Source organism: Oryzias latipes, chromosome 18, assembly GCF_002234675.1.
Source record: "Oryzias latipes chromosome 18, ASM223467v1".
Classification (NCBI taxonomy): Eukaryota; Metazoa; Chordata; class Actinopteri; order Beloniformes; family Adrianichthyidae; genus Oryzias; species Oryzias latipes.
In genome coordinates this window covers 25,196,634-25,216,655 of record NC_019876.2, presented here as the reverse complement: position 1 = coordinate 25,216,655, position 20,022 = coordinate 25,196,634, and the positions used below count along the sequence as shown (strand labels likewise).

Sequence of the window (20,022 nt, the reverse complement as noted above, 5' to 3'; positions counted from 1 at the left end):
AGGACCAACACTAACGGGTGAAGGCAGTCCGGTCGACTGGGAAACACACGGACTTTGGCCAGCTCCACCTTCGCCTAAAGTGCAAGTCCTGTTTCTGTTTTAGAAAATGTCCCAGTCTTCGTCAAACAAAGCCTTTTTAATACCATTTAATTTACAAAAAACAGACTACTTGTCGTTTAGTGAGACTTGGCACAGAGTCCTGCTCTGTATTTACTGAGGCGTGTCCCCCAGGATACTCTCAGGAGGTAAAGGCCACCGTCATGGAGGAGCCTGATGTTTACCACACCAACCTCCAACTGTCCCCTTCCTCTTTGCCTAAGCTCATTAGAAAGTCTCTCATTTCAATGTTTGTCATCATGTCCCACAACAATGTGACTTAATTATCCCCAACCTATAAACTCAGGCTTTATCAGTAAAATACACTAATCTGCTGACAGCACTGTGTCCACCACCCAACCAGAGAACCAGAACCTGAGAGCTCAGAACTATTAACACAAAAAAGATTTTAAATATTTCACCTCATAGACAAGAGAAGGACAAGCAGCTGTAGATTCTGTGGAAAAAAAAACTGGACTTTTGAGAACATCCACTTACAGACAAATAGATCCATAAACGTCTTTGTTTACCTCGTCTGAGCTGGAATCTGGATCAAAAAGTCAATATTGCTCACCATTTTTGTTGCACCGGTAATGTGAGGGGCTGTAAGTTAGTGGAAGAGAGTGTAAACAAAGGGGTCATGGCTCACTTCTGCGCCAACAGTCCAAATGGAGAATTGAGGAAATAATGAGGAGAACTAGAAAAGGGGACCAAGGAGACCTAAAGAAGGATGATGATAAAAGTGGACAGGAGAATGGAGATAAAGATAGAATGGAGCAGATAAACTGTGAAGAGGTGAGTTTGTGATAAACTGTCGCTCTGCAGAAACTATGTCCTGGAAAATGGCACGGGTTTTTTGTTCCAGTCATTTTTTGATTCATAGTAAAAGTGTTGCCAGTGGTCTTTTAATAATGATTATGCCGATTTTAGACAAAAACAAAATAAAACTGGGTTTTTTGCAGAGTTCATCAGAAATTCACCTCTATATTTTGGGCGGAGCATATGGCATGGAGTAATTTAGAAGCCTGCTCCAATTTCCAATCATCCCTATGTTTACACTCTCCTGCTATCTTACAGCCCCCCACCCATCAGATCTACTTGGTTTTTCAAACAGCACTTTTTCATCTGCTCCTGAATTAATAAAGAAATACTCAGAAATGTGTTGCACACTTTAAATGAACAGCAGACCACTGAACATTTTGTGTGTTTTATTCACGGATTCTTCCGAGTACAACAGCGTATGCAAGCTCATACATGTGGTTTTTCCAGACAAACAAACTCTCAGCAATCAATAGATCCCTGAGAGTTTGATCTATTGATCCCAATAAATACCACAACATACTGAGCTGATGCTGGTTTTACCACAAGTTAAAACAAACTAAGTAAATCAAATTGGTAAATATACTCAAATTGAAAAAAATACAAACACTGTCAAGATGGTCACAGATTTAAAAAAGTGAAATTTAAGATTTCAAGAACTTTGTAAAGATCATTATAAAATATAGAAATCATATGTACAAAGAAAATGAACTTCATTTTTATTGTAGCAAACATACATACAAGCACTAAATGCATGAAAATGTCAAACTGATGAAGCAAATATTACAAAAAATACAAACACTGACGTAATGATTTCAATCCCACTGCAGCATCATCAGGTTAGACTTTATGGACAAGATTAGAATAATGTTTTCATTACATTTATTTTCTAAATTTCTAAATGTTTGAGCATCTGAAGCTGCATAAACAACAAACGTGATTTGCACGTCAGGAGGAGCACTTTCAATGTCAAGTCAATGGTATCTGAAGTCCTGCAGCGTGATTTGAGCAACGGGTGCAGCAGAATTTGAGCAGCGAGGCAAGAGTTCAAAGTTCAGAGTTCTTAACCCGCTGTATCCCTTTCAGAGTGACAGGGTTGCTGGAGCCTGTCCCAGCTACTGTTGGGCAAAGGCGGGGTACAGGCTGTACGGCAGCCATGTGAGCGGCTCGGGCTCAGTTGTAAGTCCGGTTGGGGAGGTAAGGTACCGGCCTTAACTTTACTGAAGACGGTGTGGAGATCGTGGTAGCAACTAGGCACGTTAGACAGATCGATCTCTTCAGGAGACCTAATGGAGGCAGAATTAGCAGGTGGAACAGCGGATTGCAAACAGTTAGCGAGGTAGAACTCGCTCCAACCGATAATGCGATGATGGACCCAATCAAATTGCGGGTTGTGGTGACGAAGCCAGGAGAACCCCAGAATGCTGGATCAGTCTAGCCGGCTTCCACCGCCAGAATTCTAAAGTTTATGACGTGGTCGCTCACTGACCGATTTCGCTGCTTAAGAGCGAGAAGCTTCCGTGAGGCTTCCTCCCGCTTACGGGGTTGGTCAAAAACCAGCCTGAATTCATTAATGAAGCGCTTGTACGTTAAAAGGGTGACAGGACTGGCAGCCAGGTAAGCCTGAGCCCACTGCAGCGCTTTATTGCGGAGTGAGTTTATGATTAACGTAATCTTGCTGAGGTCGGAGTCATAATACCTCAGAGCTTGCTGGAACAGGAGACTGCATTGCAGCAGGAACCCTCCACAAGCTTCGACGTAGTCGAAGAATGGTTCCGGCTGTAGGCGGTAGTTTTCAGGTGACGGACCAGAGGCGGAAGTGGCGGCGATACTGGAAGCGGGAGGAGGCGCTTCGGGGTAGTTCATCAATGTTTGCGTTAGGCCGTCCAGACGCCGAAAAAAGCTCCTGTTGGGCAGAGGATACTTGCGACAGAGCGTCGGCTTGACGGCCCAGGGCGATGTCTTGCTGGCTGACGGCAAAACGAAGTCCCTCTGGATCAGCTGGGTCCGGAATTGGGCCAGTTTGTTCTGTCATGATCTCACAAAGATGAGGAACCCAGTTGCTGCAACCCAGAAGGAAGACAGGTAAGTGGATGATGAGAAAGGATTTATTATTTTCTCCAGAGGTGAAGATGGTTGAAGAGGGTCCAGACTAGACGTGGCTGTGGCGAGGCTGGAGGGTTTAGAAACGGTTAGCGGGTGCCGAGGGTTTCCGATCTCCTGAGCCGTAGAATGAAAGGTCCGCGCTGCCGTCACTCGTGAGAGGTTGGATCTTGGGACGGGGAACATAGTAGGGATGGCCCGTTTGACACGGGGCTTCGGCGCGCGGTTCACCTTCATGAAACAGAGTGTTTCGGCACAAGGTTTCGAAGCGTGTGTCAACCAGCGCAGATCACGTGATTGATGACGTATGACGCGCCAAATGCATCATTCACCTGAACCAGGTTTCAGATCTCAGGTGTGTTTGATCAGAAGGGCGCGCTGTTGTCTATAAATACAGATGAATCCCAAACAACGTTTCCCGACCAGTTCTGTTGTTTCCCGTGTATCGTAAGAATCAACGTCATGGCACCCGGTAAAAAAAACGTTCTGTGGCTTGGGATCATTTCAACTTGATTTCTCCAAATAAGGTAATACACTATTAACGTTATTTTATTAGTTGCCATTGCTGATTATGTCAGTTTTATAGATATGTCTGTCAGTTGAAAGGAATCATTTTTATTCTTTCCATTTCTTTTTTAGGTGCAATGTTTGATTTGCAAACATGAATTTGCATTTAATGACAGTACATCCTCCATGATGCGACATCTCCGCTCCGTTCATCATGTTGAAACTCCGCAGTCGGCAAATCAAGCCTTCAATCCACCTCATATTGGTAATAAGAATATATCCAACTAATGGCACACTAAGTAAGAACTTAAACAGATAGCTCAGTGGAAAAATCAGTGACATGAGTATGCTGAGGTTGTGGGTTTGAGGCTCAGCTTCTACAATTAATTTTTTTTTATCTTCATATGTATATTTTGCAGTGTCAAGAAAGCAAGAACTTGATTCTGCATTGGTGGATATGATTGTAATGGATGCACAACCATTTTCAATTGTTGAAGACAAGGGCTTCAAGGTAAGGTGGCTAATATTATATAGCATTTACATTATTTATGTCTTTGTGTACATAATAAGCTGTATTTTATTTGTCACTATTAGGCTTTTGTCAACCTTTTGGACCCATCCTACATAATTCCTAATAGGAAGGCCTTGAGGACAATGGTGGAGGAGAAGTACAAAGCCAAAAAGGAGAAGGCTTTAGATGTGGTTAGCAGGGCCTCTGCTGTCAGCCTTACAGCAGACATGTGGACATCCATTAACATGGACGCTTACTTGGCTGTAACAAGCCATTTTATCACCGAGGAGGTAGGTATCCCCTGCTTTGTGCAATGCTTTGTTTTATGTATCTCAGTTTGATTTTGTTCATTCTAGGTGGAGCTGGCCTCTGTGGTCTTGGGGGTTCTGAAGTTTCCCCAAACCCACACCGCAGCTCACTTGGCTGAGGCCAAAAATCTTCTCATGGAAGAATGGGGAATTAAAGGGAAGGTGCGAGCCAGATCAATAAAGTACGAGATCATTCATCAACATGGCCTCCCACTACCTAATATACATGATTTGTGAACATGTAATCTTTCTTCCAGGTGACAGGCCTGGTTACAGACTGTGCTCCCAACATGGTTGCATGTGCTAATATATTACTGCTTCGGCACATAATGTGTTTTGCACATATGCTTAATTTGGTGGTGAAAAAGTCCCTAGCCCAAACCCCTGAACTAGAGGATGTCCGAAGTAAGGGGCGTAGGATTGTCGGTCTTTTTAAATCCAGCACCACAGCGAAGGAGAAGCTGTCAGAGATGGAGCGACAGCTGGCCAGGCCAGAGCACAAATTAATGCAAGAGGTGAAACATTTTCTTTTTTTTAAATCTAAGATTTTACATGTTTTTGCAGTTGTTTATTGTGTTACTTTCTTCTCTCCTTTAAAATGTGCTTGCTGTCTTATCTTAGGTGGAAACAAGATGGAACAGCACATTTAATATGTTGGAAAGGTTGTTTAAGGAGAGAGAGCCACTGGGGGCAGCTCTGGCCACCCTCCATACAGACCTTCCTCCACTCACCTCAGAGGACTACCAGGCCATACACCACTGCTTGAGTGTTCTTTCACCGTTTCAAGAGGCCACAGTTGAGCTTTCGACAGAAAAACGAGTGTCAGCATCCAAAGTCATTCCCATGGTCAAAATGCTGAAACATTACATCTCAAGCAGGTGTGGTCAGATCACACACCCACTTGGTGAAAAAAACTGGCCACTAACTTGAAGAACAATCTCCATGAGAGGTTTTCAGCTCTGGAGAAGGTCACTGCTCTGTCAATGGCAACCTTGTTGGACCCAAGGTTTAAAGAGCTGGGGTTCTGCAGCCAAGGCTCTGCCCACACGGCCATAGAGCGACTCACTAAAGAGTGTGCTGCAACAGTGCAGGCGCTACTTCCAGAGGCACAGCCACAGTCGCCACCTAGAGAAGGTCCTTCAAGTCAGCAGGAAGATGGTGGTCTCTGGGCCCTGCTGGACAGGCATGTGGGGGTTCAACAGCAGGTGACCAGCACAACTGCCAGTGCAACAGTGGAGGTTCAGAGGTAAAGTAAGGATTAGAATCCTCATCATAACTTCTGCTCATTTTAGACTGGTGCATGACAATAGGCTATTAATGTCCTTCTAGGTACTTAAAGGAACCTCACATCCCAAGGACTCAGGACCCACTGAGATACTGGGTTACCCACAAGGTTTTATACCCACATCTCTACAAGCTGGCAATGAAGTTTTTATGCACACCAGCTTCATCTGTGCCTTGTGAGAGGATCTTCTCCAAGGCTGGCGAAATCGTCAGCCAAAGACGAAACAGGCTGAAGCCCAGCACAGTGGAGAAAATTCGGTTTTTAAATAAAAATCTATAACATGTATCCCACCCAGTCATGTTAGACCCTGGTTCACAACCACTCATTCTCACTTAATATATGGCATTCACAATGTAACACAAGCACTTCTCACAAATGTTCAAACATCGTCTTTGTTTTATTTCCACACTGAAGTGTTACAAGGGCAAGGAAATTAGTGGAGTAGATGATATACGTCCTGTCTGCCACCAGATGCCGCTGTTCTTCAACACAAAGTATTGTATACCAGTTTATTTAGAAAAAAGATTTGCAGCACACTTGTTTTATACAAAAATGCTTTCATTTTTAAAAATTAATATGAAAACCCAAATACCCAGCCAAAGAAACTTGAGATTTTCCAGCATTCAAAAATACTTTATAAACTAAAATGTAAGACATCAGAATAAATAGAAACATTCCAAAACTGAGATTTAGTTTCCAAAATGAAATAATGTTCCATTTTACAGGATCTTCCGCGCATCTACTGCCTTCCCAACATAAAGGTTTCTGTCCTGGCCCTTTACGCTGACGGTCAGTCTGACACAAGACCGGATTTTCGGTTGACCCGCAGGACCATCAAGTATCTGGTGGAGCAGCTTCGGGTTCCTCACACTCTGGGGGGGTACAGGACACTGAGGTCCTGATGTTCCTTTTCTGGCTGGCGTGTGGAACATCTTACCGTGTGGTAGCCAGGGCCTTTGACATGCCACGGTCCACTGTGAGTGACATTGTCCACAGGACGGCAGACCGCATCCTCCAGCTGATGTCCAGGGTCATCCGCCTTCCCAGTAGGGCTGAACTACCATTAGTCGCCTCCGGTTTTGAGCAGCTCGCTGGGTCTGCTGCCTTCCAAAAAATCGTGGGGAGCATCGATGGCTGCCATATCAGAATCAAGGCCCCAAAAGAAGATCCAGTTTCTTATTTTAACCGGAAGCTAATTTTATTCAATTCAAATGCAGGCTGTTTGTGACTCGAATGCCAAATTTTTAGACATTTTTGTTGGATATCCTGGATCGGTCCATGACTCACGGGTTCTGCGCAACAGCCCAATTTACGCCAATAAAACGTACCCACCTGAAAGATACATCCTTTTAGGTGATGGTAGGAATCCCTGCATTGCGCAACCCATCACGCTGCTAACACCCTACAGGGAACCCCTGAGAAATGCAGTTGAGGCCCGATACAACCGGCACCACGCCAAGGCACGCTCTGTGGTGGAGAGAGCCTTTGGAATGATGAAGACGAGGTGGAGAGCCATATTTCTGGGGTCGTTGGAAGTTAAAACAAAATTTGCCGTCAAAATCATTGCAGCGCCATCCTGCACAATATGTGCATCAGTGAAGGGGACTGGTTGGAGCCCACAGTTGTTGAGCCACAGCAGGACGACAACAGGAACCAGCAGGACGAGCAAAGTGGCATCCGTCTGCGAGGACAAATCTCTGGTTTCCTGTCAGCTCCAACTGTGCCACAAATGGCTCTAGAAGACCACGATTATTGTTAAGATATATAAAAAAAGAGGTTAAATATAAGATGAAATTGTAAATATTTACCTCTGATGTTTATGAGATTGATAATGTTTTTGAGATTGTTAAAAATGGCTCAGGTTTAAATAATACTTGCTAATAATTCATTTCTGTTCATGAATTTATTAAACATATTGAAACAATAAAAACAACATTACATTTTTTCAACAATCTTTTCCAGAACTAGTAAGAGTCTTTCTTGCCTCTTTTCCTCTCTTCTGGCCCTTTCCTCCTCTCTTATGGCTCTTTCTTCCTCTCTGCTCTCTGCCTTTTCTAAAATACTGAAAAGGCTGCCTCTTAGGCTGCCTCGTGGCCTCTTAGCTGGCGGTCGCTCATCCTCCTCTTCCCCTGCCTGCTGCTGCTGTTGTTGGTGTTAGGTTTGGAGTTGCTGGACCCAAAAAGGCAGACAGGGACTTGGTATGATTTAGTGTGTTTTATTGGAGGATGAAAAGAAGGGGTTGGGTGTTGGATCCTTGGCGTTGGTCTTGGTTCTTTGGGTTTTTGTTCTGTGGAGGTGGATTCAGAGTTTGTTGTGGCTTTTGATCAGGAGGCTTGGGTTCTGGTGGCTTTGGTTCTTGTGGCTTGGGTTCTGATGATTTTGGTTTGGATGTTGGTTTTGGCGTTGGCTTGGGGCGTCGGCTTTGGCTTGGCTTTGGCTTTGGCTGGGCGTAGGCTTTGGCATAGACTTAAGCATTGACTTTGGCTTTGGCGTTGGCTCTGGCGTAGGCTTCAGCGTAGGCTTCAGAGTAGGCTTTAGCGTAGGCTTTGGCTTGGATCGGCGAGTCCTTCATTAGAGCAGACGAACCGACACTGGCTGGAGGGCAAGATGGACTAAAATAGGTTCCCTGATTGGATGCTGAACAGGTGTGCAAGACCGGATCCTCAAGCAGGTGTGCGGGGACGACCCCGACGCCTGACAGTTGGACTGAGGCAGAGGATGCTCCAGAGGATGTGGAAGGGTTCTCCCAGCATGAGTCATGGAGGCCTAACAGATGCTCTGCTGCCTTTTGCCTCATGCATCAGGGAGAACCACATACTTCCAGGATGCTGCTGAAGCTTCCCCTGCCTCAGTGCCACTGCCGGTGGTAGGCCTTAGAAGTTCCTTGAAATACCAAAAGGACACTTGTGAAAAAATCTCTTAATTAAGTTTACACAGACTTTTCTAGGGCTTTATTTCTTCACAAACCTTGTATGTTTACTTTAGGTTCTCCCATTTTTTTGCGGCTCTGGCTGGACTAATAAATTCTGTCAGCCCCAGTTCCCGTATCACTGCTCTAAATACAAGGTAACAGCAAAAACCTTTTCCCCAAATGACAACGATTAACACTTTAATGGTAAATGAGTAAAATCTGAGCTGTATCTTTACTCCCATCCAGCAGCTGAGGCAAATATTTTGCCTGAAAACAGGTTCTTTCTCCATCTGCAGGCGGATCAATCTCTCCACATCCTCGTCTGTCCCGACATATGTAAAACATTTTTGAAAAACGCGTTAATAGCTACCACCTGGTCTACAGGTGAACTACTTCCATTTTAACACATAATGATGATACCAGGGAAGTATTCCAGGAAGCATGTTTAAACCACACTGACTTTAACCCTGAACTCTGGCTAAAATCCGCCTGAACTTGCTTAATTTGGGTATGTGGGTTCCAAAAGACTGGATATGAGTAAGCGTAATTACGCTGGACTTGTTAACACTGGATTAATGCACGCAAACGGCAGGTACGTAAAGACATTCTCAATGGATCGCAGATTTCACGAGTCACCATGGAAACGAGTGGAGGAAAAAAGAGAGCCCTTTACTGTAGCAAGACGTAGCAAGACGTTGGAGTTGGAGATTTTGATGACGGCATACGAGGAATTTAAGCATATAATCACCAGGAAAAGTAATACCGCTGCATCAACGAGAGAGCAAATGGCTGCTTGGCAAAAACAAAAACAAAAATCACGGGTAGAGTGAACGCATGAGTATAATCTTATTTCCATTGTCATAGCAATGCAAACTGCTTATGGGGAGATGAGAAGCAGTTTACATATATATCTAAGACTAATATATGATTTGTGGTTCCTTTGTTATCAGCTGTAATACTTCCAAAACGAGGAGGACCCTGACGCAAGTCAAAATGAAGCACAAGAAGATTCTCCAACAAGGTAAAATATTAATATCAAGATACCAACTTTCAGAATTGTCATGAAATGGAATATTCCATGTAATGTGATTATGTAGCCAATAGAAAAAAGGCTGAGGCCCGTCAAACAGGCAGGGGTTAACCTGCACCTTCACTCACCCTGTAATTTCCATCAATTACAGGGAGACCTGTGAATGGGATTCCAGGGAACACCTCATCAGAAGTGGCAACAAACATAAGTGGTTTAATTAAATGTAGGTATTTCACATTATAAGACATGAAGAATTGACGATTTTACTGTGCTTCAGTGTTGAATACATCAAATCTACATTCACCATTTAAACAAATTTAGAAAGCATATTTCAGTCATTACTTTTATGTGTTATGCATTTCTATTGTATATTTTATTCAATATTACTGCATGTTGTTGTTTCCCTTTTGGCTTTTCCCTTCAGGGGTTGCCACAGCGAATGAGTTGCACGGTAAACTTATCAATGTTTTACGCCGGATGCCCTTCCTGATGCAACCCTCTCAAAGCAACCGGGCTTGGGACTGGCACAGAGGTAGAGAAGGGAACAGGGAGCAGCCTGGAGTTGAACCCTGGTTTCACGGACGGAAGGTGCTGCAAACCAGCACGAGCTAAACCGGCTCCCCCCTATTCAATATTACTGCATATGATGTCTAATGAATACTGATTCTCCTTTATTAGGTGTTTGCTTGAGAAAATCCATGGAGTATCTGACTGTTTTTACTGTATTGCAGATGCCGATTGTCAGTACATATTGATGGAGCCTCCTGCATCACCACAGTCTGTCATAATTGTAAGTGATTAATGTCTTTAGATCCTTAGTTGTCTGTTTGGTACATCAAACATCTTTACATAATTACACTGCAGGATGAGGATGAAGAGACCGCATCTGCAGTGACAGATATTGACAGACCTAGACCCATTGAGGTATGTGATGTCCCGCCAGGCTTTTAATTCATGTTTTCAATGAGATACATATTGTCATTGCAATTTCACAGTATTGCTTGGGATGTTACTGCAGATGACTGTCAATGCAGCTCCACCATAAATCTTGGCAGTGTAAGAACATTTCTGCAGATACAATATCTCATGTTAATATTTGGTTTGTATTGCAAACGTCAAATACTAATCGTGGAATTACTTAGTCTTTGTAGTTGCCTGCCAAAGAGCTTTATAAGGTCTATCTCCAGCGTAAAATAAGGAAATGTGACTTTGAAATAGAATTGCTGGAGCATCAGCTGAAGGTGAGACACATGAATATTTAATCTGTTATTTTTTGAATGGACTATTTAGCAATAAAGTCACTTTATTTCATTACAGCAAATTAAAGAAAAAACCATCAGTCTTTGAGTCATGTTACAGAAACTTGTGTTGGCTTCGCTGAATGTAGTATATATACATACATAAACGTATATACATATACGTATATACCTATATACATATACCTATACATACAAATATATACATATATATACATACATATACATATATATACATACACATATACATATATATACATACACATATACATATATATACATATGCATTCATAGACATATACATATATATACATACACATATACAGACATATACATATGCATACATAGACATATACATATATAAATACACATATACATACACATATACATATATACATACACATATACAGATATACATACACATATAAACATATACATATATACGTACACATACACACATATACAAACATATACACACATATACATATATATACATACATATATACATACACATATATACATACATATACATACATATATATATACATATACATACATATATATACATACATATACATACACATACATACACATATATATATATACACATATATACATACACACACATACATATACATATATATACACATACATACATATATATACATGTACATACATAGATATATATCTATATATCTATATATATATCTATATCTATCTATCTATATATAGATATATCTATCTATCTATATATAGATATCTATCTATCTATATATAGATATCTATCTATATCTATCTATCTATATATAGATATCTATATATCTATATATAGATATCTATATATCTATAGATATCTATATCTAGATATCTATATATCTATATCTAGATATCTATATATCTATATCTAGATATCTAGATATCTATATCTAGATATCTAGATATCTAGATATCTAGATCTAGATATTTAGATCTAGATATCTATATCTAGATATCTATATCTAGATATCTATATATCTATATCTAGATATCTAGATATCTATATCTAGATATCTATATATCTATATCTAGATATCTATATATCTATATCTAGATATCTATATCTAGATATCTAGATATCTAGATATCTAGATCTAGATATCTAGATCTAGATATCTATATATCTATATCTAGATATCTAGATATCTATATCTAGATATCTAGATATCTATATCTAGATATCTAGATATCTATATCTAGATATCTATATCTAGATATCTATATATCTATATCTAGATATCTATATATCTATATCTAGATATCTATATCTAGATATCTAGATATCTAGATATCTATATCTAGATATCTAGATATCTAGATATCTATATCTAGATATCTAGATATCTATATCTAGATATCTAGATATCTATATCTAGATATCTATATATCTATATCTAGATATCTATATATAGATATCTACATATCTAGATATCTATATCTAGATATCTATATCTAGATATCTATATATCTATATATCTATATATCTATATCTAGATATCTAGATCTAGATATCTAGATCTAGATCTCTAGATCTCTAGATCTAGATCTCTAGATCTCTAGATCTAGATCTCTAGATCTCTAGATATCTCGATCTCTAGATATCTAGATATCTCGATCTCTCGATCTCTATATATCTATCTCTATCTATCTATCTATATATCTATCTATATCTATCTATATCTATCTATATCTATATCTATATCTCTATCTCTATCTATATCTCTATATCTATCTATATCTCTATATCTATCTATATCTCTATATCTATATCTATATCTATATATCTATATATCTATATCTATATATCTATATATCTATATCTATATCTCTATATCTATATCTCTATATCTATATCTCTATAACTATATCTCTATAACTATATCTATATCTCTATAACTATATCTATATCTCTATATCTATATCTATATCTATATCTATATCTATATCTATATATATATCTATATATATATATATAGATATATATATATATATATATATCTATATATATATATATATATATATATATATATATATATATATATATAAAAATATATACATATATCTAAATATATAGATATATATCTATACATATCTATATACATATGTGTGTGTGTTCGTAGTTTTCTTAAAAACAACTTTTCTGACCTTTTTGGAATGAAAATTGTCTCAAAATTCACTTGTAGCTTTTTTAATTCTGAAAATATTTAGGAAGCAGTAGCACACAAATGCCTATATGCTGGGAAAGTATATGACTCCAGGCGCCCTAGTCTGGGTGTGCACTGTGGCGATGTTCCGCCAGGCTGGTTCCTGGTATGAAGAGATTCCCAAATACAGTTTCCTCACAGCAGAGCCAAATTTTTTAAAATGCAGTGGCAGGTTACTGGACACCCCACACTCCAAGGCTGTATTCTTCTGACTTTCTGATTTTGATCCTATATTGAAAATATTTTTCTTTTGTTTTTTGTCCAGATTGTAAAGTTATTTTCCGAGCCCCTACTTTTATTTTTAAATGCTTTGTTTGTATTACATAGAAGCTGTAATACAACAGCTGTATAAAAGCTGTAGCTTGTGACTGTTCACCTGCTGGTCATGAATTGCCTCAGCTGTTCCTTGCTCCTCGTTTTCTCTTCAGTATTTAATCAGCATGTTTCAGTGCTGCCCTTGTCATCTCATTGTCATTTCTGTGGCAGAAATTAAAGCCCAAAGGCTTGTTGAAATGATATAATCTCTCTAATTCACAGTAGAGATGGCTTCTTAGATTCTTTTGTTTGTTTCCAGCCACTTTCATATTCATTTAGATTTACATTTTGCGATCTTCAGCTGCACATACTATTGTCTACATGTGGAAAAAGTCCCTTTTCTGAATTGTTAAACCCTGATATCTACTGGCTGAGTCAACTGTCTGAAAAGCTTGAATCACAAAGTTCTTATTTGTCTTAAATATTTTAGGCTGCTATGGGATTCACTGGAAATGTCTCAGAAATTATCACTACTCAGGTTGAAAAGCCAAAAACCTGACTAGTTAATTTTTAAAAACACACATCTAGTGTTTAATTGGAGCATTCCTTGGCTGTCACAAAAGTCAAATGTGAAGATATAACCCTTGTGCTATCTTGGATGACCCCACCTTTGCATTGACGTGTTATTCCTACCATGATAAAGGTGGAAAGATTTCATGTAATCCATGGACACCAGTAAAGATCACAAATCATTGAAGAAAAAAGGTTCAGAGCACTGTCTAGTGGGTCTACATGAGCCAACACCCAACGTTAAAGTGCCTAGGAAAGCACAAGGGTTACATGCAAAACTTAAAAAGTTCGAAGGTCCTAGGTACAGTATAGACGAAAGCTTTATCCCAGTTCAAAGAGATGAGATTCCCCAGCAGCAGTCTACTTCTTACAAAATCTATTCAAACGTTCAATTTAGAATACATTCTTTTGTAGCCTGCTGTTATGTTGCTTGTATATTTAATGTTTAACCTCATAAATGCAGAAACAAAACTATGAAAGATGGCTTCTGCACTCAAAAACTCATTTCAATTAAGTACGTTGTACAGCGTTTTCTTAGGAATATGTTGTACAGTGCATTCTTAAGTTGGTGCTACTGAAATGGTTTGCTTTGTTTCTATGTACAACATTCACATTGAACATATGTTTATGTGGTTAAGTTCAGTCAATATTATGAAAATATATTAAAGCTAAACAATGTTATTGAATTAGAATGACTCAGTGTAGTCAAGTTAAACTTAATTGACTTTAGTTTGTCCTAGAAATTACCTAATATATTAATAAAGCTTTTAAGGTGGAAGGGGAAAAAGAAAATTGACCAAATTAGTCATAGGTCTTATTTAAACAGGCAAAATGGTCTTTTTCTTTAGTTAACTGTTCCAGCCAGAAAATGCCCATATCTTCATATACTATGTCTGGGGTAACAGCAACAACATTTGTCTTAACAGCACCTTCTAGAGTTTGAGCACAAAACCATCAAAACAGGCTTTTCTTTAAATACCAGTTCATGAAAAAGTTAACAGGTATAGCCAATCAGCGGAAAGCAACATAAAATCTCTATGCACAATGAACAAGGTAACAAAAACTGTAGGACATTAGTTCAGCAGCTTGTACTTTAACTTCTGGACTTTTGTTGAAAGCTGATGTGACTCTAGCTCCATGAGGACCTTTTGAATATACTCAAAAGTGTGCTTGAGGTCAGAAGGGTAGCTCAGGTTAAGGCCATACACGAGGCCAAACAGTAGTGCATAAGCACTGGCAACATCTTTGAGTTCCTGAAGGACTGTAACACCTTCAACGAGGATCCCTATGTCCTCTGGTGATTGAGCAGCATCTCCACATGGATGTTTGATCACATAGATTCCTATCATGATCTGTTTCAGTTCTGCACTTGTTTTATCAGGGTTCTTGCTCTAAAAAGCAAAAAAATATAATATCAGTTATTGGGAAAAAAGGGAAATAAGGCTTTTAAAGTCCCAGTTTCAGTCTAGAACTTAGTGCCAGAATTTGTAGCTTGACTCTGAGGTCATTTACTTCAGGTGTGTCATATTTTGGAAGCTTAGTGGGGCTTGCCATTTTCTGTGAAAGAAAAAAACAATTAAATGCTTTTAAAAATGGTACAAATGGTATACCATTAGTCATATTCACAATACTCGAGCTTAAATAATTTACCATCAATTTCAGAATCCATGGGCAAGTCAGGTACGTCTTCAAATATTTTTACATCACAAATTCTGTGCTTTTTTTCCATCTGGACTTCAAACAAATTTTTTTTATCATCTCTCAACTACCAACACCAAACTTCATAGACTTATAGCTATGCATGTCACGAATGGTACCTGAATATTTGCAGAAATATAACATTCACTGGTGAATTTTAAGGATTTTTTTTCATTCCATAAGTTTTAAATTGCCTGTCTTTGATTAAAAATGCAGCCACATTCCTTTCTCTCCAGAGGGTCAGCAGGTCTGCAGGGGTCAGATTAACCACTCCTCCCTTTGCAATGCTGTCTACTTCTATGTTCATGAGAACATAGAAGAGCAATTCTTACCAAATGTTGAATGAAAAGAGGTCCTGGATGTTTGAAAAGATAGATGTAGCAAATGAAGGAGAGATCACTGTTTTTATTAAGATGTGGGTGGATCCATTGTGATATCAGCCATTATACTGAACATTTGACGCCGATTAGTTCTTTGCTTAGAAGGCAAAGCTGTACTTAAAAAATGCTTTGTCTTCCAATCGTTTTTTTTATGTATTTGGACTGTAATTGTATAAATTTAAGAGATACTTGGTAGTATTGTAAGTTCTGTTTTATTGCCGTAGGTTTTTAAGGGTATTATTTTTTTCATTTTTTACTTTATTTTTATTTGTGCAGGTTTTTTACTTGCATTGAAAGGAGCTTAGTCAAGCTTTATTGTAGGAGGAGCATGAAAGTTGTAGGAAAAGAGTGAGAGGAAGAGTTTTTGTTATAAATATACTTCTATATAAACGAAGGTCGGTGCACAGATGTCACTGTGCTAAAGAAGACATGCAGCCCGCACTTGGAGTCTTTTTTCATAAACTGTAGACCATTCTATTCTCCGCGGGAGTTTTCCTCGTTCGTGCTGGTCGGTGTTTACATTCCACCACAGGCGTGCGTAACGGAGGCGTTACAGCAACTCGCTGACCAGATCACAGAGGTTGAAAGAAACCACCCCGACTCTCTGGTGATTACACTCGGGGATTTCAACAGAGCAAACCTCAAGGCTGAAATACCCAAATACAAACAGCACGTGACTTGCCCCACCAGAGGCTTGAACATTTTGGACCACTGCTACACAACAATAACGGACGCATATCACTCTGTTTCCCGCGCTGCCCTGGGACTCTCCGACCACTGCCTAGTCTATCTTATCCCAACCTATAGGTCCATCCATCCATCCATCTTCCTCCGCTTATCCGGGACCGGGTCGCGGGGGCAGCAGACTGAGCAGAGATGCCCAGACTTCCCTCACCCCAGCCACTTCCTCCAGCTCCTCTGGGGGGACCCCGAGACGTTCCCAGGCCAGCCGAGAGACTTAGTCTCTCCAGCGTGTCCTGGGTCTTCCCCGGGGCCTCCGCCCAGTGGGACATGCCCGGAACACCTCTCCAGGGAGGCGTCCAGGAGGCATCCGAACTAGATGCCCGAGCCACCTCAACTGGCTCCTTTCGATGTGGAGGAGAAGCGGTTCTACTCCGAGCTCTCCGCGGGTGACCGAGCTTCTCACCCTATCTCTAAGGGAGCGCCCAGCCACCCTGCGGAGGAAGCTCATTTCAGCCGCTTGTATTCGGGACCTCGTTCTTTCGGTCATGACCCATAGCTCATGACCATAGGTGAGTACTGGAACGTAGATCGACCGGTAAATTGAGAGCTTTGCTTTTCGGCTCAGCTCTCTCTTCACCACGACGGACCGATAGAGCGACCGCATAACTACGGACGCTGCTCCGATCCGCCTGTCAATCTCACGCTCCGATCTTCCCTCACTCGTGAACAAGGCCCCAAGGTATTTAAACTCCTCCACCTGGGGCAAGGACACTCCACCGACCGAGAGATGGCAAACTACCTTTCTCCGGTCAAGGACCATGGCCTCAGATTTAGCGGTGCTGACCCTCATCCCAGCCGCTTCACACTCGGCCGCAAACCGCCCCAATGCACGCTGGAGGTCCCGGTTCGATGAAGCCAACAGGACAACATCATCTGCAAAAGCAGAGAGGAAATCCTGTGGTCCCCAAACCAGATCCCTTCCGGCCCCTGGCTGCGCCTAGAAATTCTGTCCATAAAAACTATGAACAGAACCGGTGATAGAGGGCAGCCCTGCCGGAGTCCAACGTGGACCGGGAACAGGTCTGACTTACTGCCGGCTATGCGGACCAAGCTCCTACTCCGGTCATACAGAGACCGGACAGCCCTCAGTAAGGCTCCCCGGACCCCATACTCCCAGAGCACCCCCCACAGGATGCCACGGGGGACGCGGTCGAACGCCTTCTCCAAATCCACAAAACACATATGGACTGGATGAGCGAACTCCCACAAACCCTCCAGCACCCTAGATAGGGTGTAGAGCTGGTCCACTGTTCCACGACCAGGACGGAAACCGCACTGTTGTTCCTGAATCCGAGGTTCGACTATCGGACGGACTCTCCTCTCCAGTACCCTGGCATAGACTTTCCCAGGGAGGCTGAGGAGTGTAATTCCCCTATGGTTGGAACACACCCTCCGGTCCCCCTTCTTAAAGAGGGGAACCACCACCCCTGTCTGCCAGTCCAGTGGTACGGTTCCCGACCGCCACGCGATGCTGCAGAGACGTGTCAGCCAAGACACTCCCACAGCATCCAGAGACTTAAGGTGCTCAGGGCGGACCTCATCCACCCCCGGGGCCTTGCCACCGAGGAGCTCGTTGACTACCTCAGTGACTTCAGCCCGGGTAATGGACAGCCCCACCCCAAAATCCTCATTCTCCACTTCCTCAAAAGAAGGCGTGTCAGTGGGATTGAGGAGATCCTCGAAGTACTCCTTCCACCGCCCGAAAATGTCCCCAGTCGAAGTCAACAGCTCCCCACCTGCACTGAAAACGGTGCCTGTGGAGAACTGCTTTCCCCTCCTGAGTCGTCGGATGGTTTGCCAGAATTTCTTCGAGGCCAACCGATAGTCCTTCTCCATGGCCTCACCGAACTCCTCCCAGGACCGAGTTTTCGCCTCCGCAACAGTCCGGGCCGCAGCTCGCTTAGACTGCCGGTACCTGTCAGCTGCCTCTGGAGTCCCGCAGGCCAGCCAGGCCTGGTAGGACTCCTTCTTCAGCTTGACGGCATCCCTTACTTCCGGTGTCCACCACCGGGTTCTGGGGTTACCGCCGCGACAGGCACCAGAGACCTTGCGACCACAGCTCCGAGCAGCAGCAGAGACAATGGAGGTGGAAAACATGGTCCACTCGGACTCAATGTCCCCAACCTCCCCTGGTACCTGTTTGAAGTTCTCCCGGATGTGGGAGTTAAAGACTTCCCTGACGGAGGGCTCAGCCAGACGTTCCCAGCAGACCCTCACAGTACGTTTGGGTCTTCCAAGTCTTTCCGGCCTCCTTCCCCGCCAGCGAATCCAACTCACCACCAGGTAGTGATCGGTGGACAGCTCCGCCCCTCTCTTCACCCGAGTGTCCAAGACACAGGGCCGAAGGTCACCTGAAACAACTACAAAGTCGATCATTGACCTCCTGCCTAGGGCGTCCTGATGCCAGGTGTACTGATGGACACCCTTGTGCTCGAACATGGTGTTCGTTATGGACAAACTATGACGAGCACAGAAGTCCAATAACAAAACACCACTCGGGTTCAGATCAGGGGGGGCGTTCCTACCAATCACACCCCTCCAGGTGCCACTGTCATTGCCCACGTGGGCATTGAAGTCCCCCAGGAAGACAATGGAGTCCCCCGTTGGGGCACTTTCCAGTACCCCTTCGAGAGACACCAAGAAGGCCTGGTACTCCGAACTGCTGTTCGGCCCGTAAGCCGAAACCACAGTTAGAGACCTGTCCCCCACCCGGAGGCGGATGGACATGACCCTCTCGTCCACCGGGGTGAACTCCAACACTTGGCGGCTGAGCTGGGGGCTCACGAGTAAGCCCACGCCAGCCCGCCGCCTCTCACCTTGGGCAACTCCAGAGTGGTAGAGAGTCCAACCCCTCTCTAAGGACTGAGTTTCAGAGCCCAGGCTATGTGTGGAGGTGAGCCCGACTATATCTAGACGGTATCTCTCAACCTCTCGCACCAGCTCAGGCTCCTTCCCTCCCAGAGAGGTGACATTCCATGTCCCAAAAGCCAGGTTCCATGATCGGGGTTTGGGCCGCCGAGGCACCCGCCCTCGACTGCCACCCAAACCACATTGCACCGGCCCCTTTTGAGGTCTCCTACGGGTGGTGGGCCCATGGGAGAGTGGTCCCACGTCGCTCCTTCGGGCTGTGCCCGACCGGGGCCCGTGGGAAGAGCCCCGGCCACCAGGCGCTCGCCTGCGAGCCCCGACCCTGGGCCTGGCTCCAGAGTGGGGCCCCGGTGACGCCAATCCGGGCGACGTAATCGGGTCCTCGTTGTTTCTTTTCATCAGGGGTTTCTGACCTATAGGCAAAAGCTGAAATCAGCTAAG

The 20,022-nt window shown here is 42.6% G+C and overlaps 1 protein-coding gene across 1 annotated transcript; it reads left to right on the top strand.

Annotated features, from left to right (window-relative positions):
• Positions 1-730: 730 nt before the first annotated feature.
• Positions 731-7,510, top strand: LOC111949276 (zinc finger BED domain-containing protein 4-like). Its single transcript, XM_023966148.1, has 7 exons — positions 731-3,790; positions 3,945-4,036; positions 4,120-4,326; positions 4,393-4,506; positions 4,602-4,859; positions 4,966-5,590; positions 5,674-7,510. Exons 1-6 carry the CDS (start codon positions 3,712-3,714, stop codon positions 5,272-5,274), a joined length of 1,059 nt encoding a protein of 352 aa, XP_023821916.1. The 5' UTR covers positions 731-3,711; the 3' UTR covers positions 5,275-5,590; positions 5,674-7,510.
• The last annotated feature ends 12,512 nt before the right edge of the window (positions 7,511-20,022 follow it).

Bases quoted from the DNA above. Each gene is read 5' to 3' on its own strand.
- LOC111949276 (XM_023966148.1), top strand. From the start codon at position 3,712: ATGATGCGACATCTCCGCTCCGTTCATCATGTTGAAACTCCGCAGTCG. The intron at 3,791-3,944 runs GTAATAAGAATA...TATATTTTGCAG, and splicing joins CTTCAATCCACCTCATATTG to TGTCAAGAAAGCAAGAACTT. The intron at 4,037-4,119 runs GTAAGGTGGCTA...TGTCACTATTAG, and splicing joins TTGAAGACAAGGGCTTCAAG to GCTTTTGTCAACCTTTTGGA.